Source organism: Mus caroli, unplaced genomic scaffold (assembly GCF_978045245.1).
Source record: "Mus caroli unplaced genomic scaffold, Mus_caroli_1 scaffold_17, whole genome shotgun sequence".
In the NCBI taxonomy this organism is placed as follows: Eukaryota; Metazoa; Chordata; class Mammalia; order Rodentia; family Muridae; genus Mus; species Mus caroli.
Genome location: NW_028227272.1, coordinates 86,424,175 through 86,428,549, shown reverse-complemented (window position 1 = coordinate 86,428,549; position 4,375 = coordinate 86,424,175). Strand labels below are relative to the sequence as shown.

General features: G+C 43.2%; 1 protein-coding gene across 1 annotated transcript; it reads left to right on the top strand.

The window, feature by feature from the left end:
* Positions 1-362: 362 nt before the first annotated feature.
* Krtap7-1 (keratin associated protein 7-1) lies at positions 363-666 on the top strand. The gene has a single exon (XM_021184369.2). It carries the CDS (start codon positions 378-380, stop codon positions 639-641), a length of 264 nt encoding a protein of 87 aa, XP_021040028.1. The 5' UTR covers positions 363-377; the 3' UTR covers positions 642-666.
* Positions 667-4,375: the final 3,709 nt, after the last annotated feature.

Sequence of the window (4,375 nt, the reverse complement as noted above, 5' to 3'; positions counted from 1 at the left end):
TCAACTGGGAGGAGTTTCTAAGCAGAAGATTTAGAGCCTCAGATGATGCAATCAGGACAGTAGTTAAACCGTGGGGCACCTATGAAAAGCATTCAGTGCTGTGTCAAGGATGGTCACCGGCTTTGAAGATAGCACACATTCCTTTGTAAACAGAAAAGCTAACAAAAATGTGGGCAGAGTCTGTGGGTTTCTTTATGCACATTTTATTGGAAAATAATAGGCTTATTTATGCAAATTCGAGGGAAGGTATGCGGTGACTGGTGTGTCACGTCCACCAGCTCAAGGTATAAAAAGCAGTGTGTGGGGGAGATGCTTCATTCACACCTGGGTAACTTGTTCTTCACAGTCTATCCAACTCTCTCCCCACATCTGCCACCATGACTCGCTATTTCTGCTGCGGAAACTACTTCCCAGGGTATCCCTGCTATGGAACCAACTTCCATGGGACCTACAGAGCCACCCCCCTGAACTGTGTCGTGCCTTTGGGCTCCCCCCTGAACCATGGCTGCGGAACCATGTACAGCTCCCGCAATTTCTGCTATGGTGGCATTAGTAACTTCAGCAATCCCGGCTGTTGCTACGGCAGCAGCTTCTACAGGCCCTGGGGCTCTGGCTCTGGCTTCGGCTACAGCACCTACTGATGATCCAATGGCTCTGAAGACGACAGGACCCTCAACCAGCTACCGTCCCAAGAAACAACCTGAAAAGCAATGTTTGCCTTCCACCCTCCCGTGGCAGCCACAAGATACAGACTACTACTCACTGTGGTCTGGTTCTCCAGCAATGCTCAGCGGGAGCCCATCTAGAAACCGAAACTTCTCTGCAGCTAAGAGAAGCAAAACAAGCTTTTTCATGAGAGACTGAAAATGACAGCAACATAAATGTTGTTTCCAGTTGGGGTGGGTGGGCAGGGTCTTACTGTTAGTCTCCCAATAAACTAGTTTCATGCATCTCACGTATTTTGTTCTGAGCTTTGATTTTGCTGTGTCTTGTATGCTCTTGAATTCGTCAACCCATTTTCAATCCCTAATGGCTGAGGCTGATCTTAACTAAAGTTTACAAGTGGGTGTGGCTAAGGATCCCTTTTCTCCCCCCCAGAGTGTGCATAGCATCTTCCCAGCACTGTGAAAGCCAGCCAGGAGGGGCGAAGCTTCTGAGTTGGTCCCAGCTTGATTTCTCCATGTTGTATGACCCAAGTATAGGGTGCCTTCAGCGATAGGGTCTTACCACCATGTTGTGGAAGGTAACCAAGAGCAATGCCAACAATCTTAATGTTGTTGGGTTAATGGGTCCTTACTGGCCAGGAACTTCAAAGAAAGTAACCAATTCCTTGCACTTGGCTTTTTATCTGCTAGCCTGTGGTGTCTAGGTGAGGCACTGTTGCTTTATTATTAGGTAACTATTTTAACTTGTGTGTGTGTGTGTGTGTGTGTGTGTGTGCGCGCGCACACAAAACATGTCCACTGGTGTAAACTCAAGGAAATAAGAGACACTCTGACTGGATTTAAGTCCCACTTCACTAGATGAAGAAATTCATACCTGGCGCTATTATTGTGCCAAAATCCTGGAGGAGAACCTAGTATTATTTTACTAATTGGATTTAATATTAAACCAAATGCTAATGATATTATTATACCCACAGATCAATGCATCTCTCAACACTCATCGGAGAAGCTTGTACTTGTAGCAGATGATAATTAATACCAAGACCCACAACTGGCCAAGATGCAGCGAACAAAAGAAGGATCCTTAGCCATAGAAGGACACACAGACAGCGCCTCCTCCATCTGAGGCTCAGGGACTGTTGCACAAGAGAAGACAGAACGAATGGAAGAGCCAGAAGTGGCTCTGCTGACTATAAGGAAACAGTGTCTTGTGACAACAGGGCAGCTGCACACATGTATTCACAGCATGCAGAATGCCTGTTAAAGCCCAAGCCAGAGCATGTCTCAGCATGTAGATAGGCGCTGGTTATACAATCTCACTCAGGCTGTAAGGATATTGACAATTGTCAACTGTTGGGCGAGGGGAGAGAACGTTTCCTCTGAGACGTGTCGTCCCTGGTCAGTTGGCCACACAGTAGAGGAAGATCTAAGAATATTTGGGCAGCACAAACTGGTCTTGAAGGACTCAAAACAAACAACAAACAAACAAACAAACAAACAAGGACACAAAGGGAAGAGGAGAGGGGATGAAGAATATTATTAAAACACATTGTGTGAAACTTTAAAGAGCTAATGCAAATAAATACAAAAGAGGGAACTGTCCCAGACTTAGTCCAAACAACTGGTAGTTGTTACTTTTAATTACTCAATGAGTCAGTGTAGAGTGATTATTCTCTTAGTATCTGTACTCTTTGCTTTTGTGAGACCTGGATACCATAGATTGATGAGTTAATTACAGTTAACTGGATTTAGCTAAGAAACCCCTAAGATGTTATCAATAAAGCAGAGCTAATTGTTGAACTCATACAGTGTATTTCTCTCTTTCCAATAGGTGGGTTTCATTTTCTCCAACTTCTTCACCTCTAATTATACAGCTATCTAGTAAGAAAAATGAATCCTCTACCCTCTGGAAGGATGGTTGCCATCAAAAGCACTTGAGATGGCGTGTGGTCTGCACTGGCAGCCAATTCCCTGTCTTGTTTTCAGATTATGTTCTGAACTAAGAGAGCCATTCATTCGTGTGTCAAGTGTTTATTACACTCTAATAATATGCTCAATTAATTGTTAATGAACTTAACTTGTTAAATTTCTGCTTTATAAAAGTAAATATGGTATAGTCCACTATAAATCTCATATACTCATGCATTAAGAGTATGGGCTCTGAGCACTGTGTTTAGCACTTTGAAACTATATAACCGTTCAAGCAGGTAGAGCGTGACTTGGAAGCTGACTGTCTTCAAGAGGGAATCCCATCAGTTGGTAGACACTCACTATGCCATGAGAACACTGGGCACCATTCTAAGTTCTAGGGGCACCGAGATAAAACAGGGTCCCCTAGGTGCTCACTATTTAATGTATGAAAGTCATTAAAAGGGCGTTAAATCCAGTATTTAATAATAAGGGGCATTAATAGTCTCCTTCAAAACATGCCAATTACTCTCTACAGTTTGCATCGAGGCAAAGTCCTTTGCTGTAGTTTCTCCCCGACCCACAGTACACAGTCAATGCTCCACCTTCAGTCAGTCAGTTGTCTGACACTAACTCTGGGAGCCCCCATTCCTCTCAGGGCCCAGCCATGCCTGATGTATGTCTCTTTAGTGTTCTTCAGTCTGGATCAGTTCTCAGCCTTTGTATTTCTTGGTACCAGCCAACTTGAAGACTATGGACCAAATGCTTTGTTGAAAGTTCTTGGTTTTCCTTCCTACTGAATCGTGTGGTGCATCATTGCAGAACCACCACAGAAGTGAAGCTGTGACCTCGGCACTCCTCACAGGAGCTGGAATGTGTTGGTTGGTTGATATTACCAGCTTGTCTCCTTATGAATGGGCGCTCTTCAGGTTTCTCCACTATAAAGTCATTTCCCCATTTATGATTAACAATTTTTAAAGTCTTATTGCATTGGTTATTTAGTATTGTGCTTTTCTTCTCTTTATTTGTTGTATTTGCTTATTTTTTTTTTTTAATTTAAATTTCAACCAACATTGACACTGGTTCATACTTTCTTATTTTCCTCAGTTGTTCACGTTAAGATTGTTGTTCAGTGTGAGATCCAGAGTGTTCTGGAGTGGAGGGTAAAGCCATTCATGCAGGCTCTTATGTATTGTGAAATGGCCTACATCACTGTATTAGTCAGGGCTCTCTAGAGTCACAGAACTTATGGGTTGTCTATATATAGTAAAGGAATTTATTGATATCTTAAAGTCTGCAGTTCATCTCCCCAAAAATGGTCAGTAGCAGCTGTGAATGGAAGTCCAAGGATCTAGCAGTTGCTCAGTTCCACACGGCAAGCAGGCAAAGGAGAGAGAGAGAGAGAGAGAGAGAGAGAGAGAGAGAGAGAGAGAGAGAGAGAGAGAGACTTCCTTCTTCCAATGTCCTTATGTAGGTCTCCAGCAGAAGTTGTATCCCAGATTAAAGGTGTGTGCCACCATACCTTTAATTCCAGATGACCTTGAACTCAGAGATCTCCCTGTCTTAATCTTCTGGAATCCATAGCCACCATGCCTCAAGATCTCCATACCAAGATCCAGATCAGAAACTTCTATCTCCCAGCCTCCAGATTAGGGTCACTGGTGAGCCTTCCAATTCTGGATTGTAGTTCATTCCAGATATAGTCAAGTTGACAACCAGAAATAGCCACTACAATCACTATTACATGGTTTCTCTTCTTTGCAGTTCAATAAACTTGTCCAAGAATTCATCTCGGACTTTTT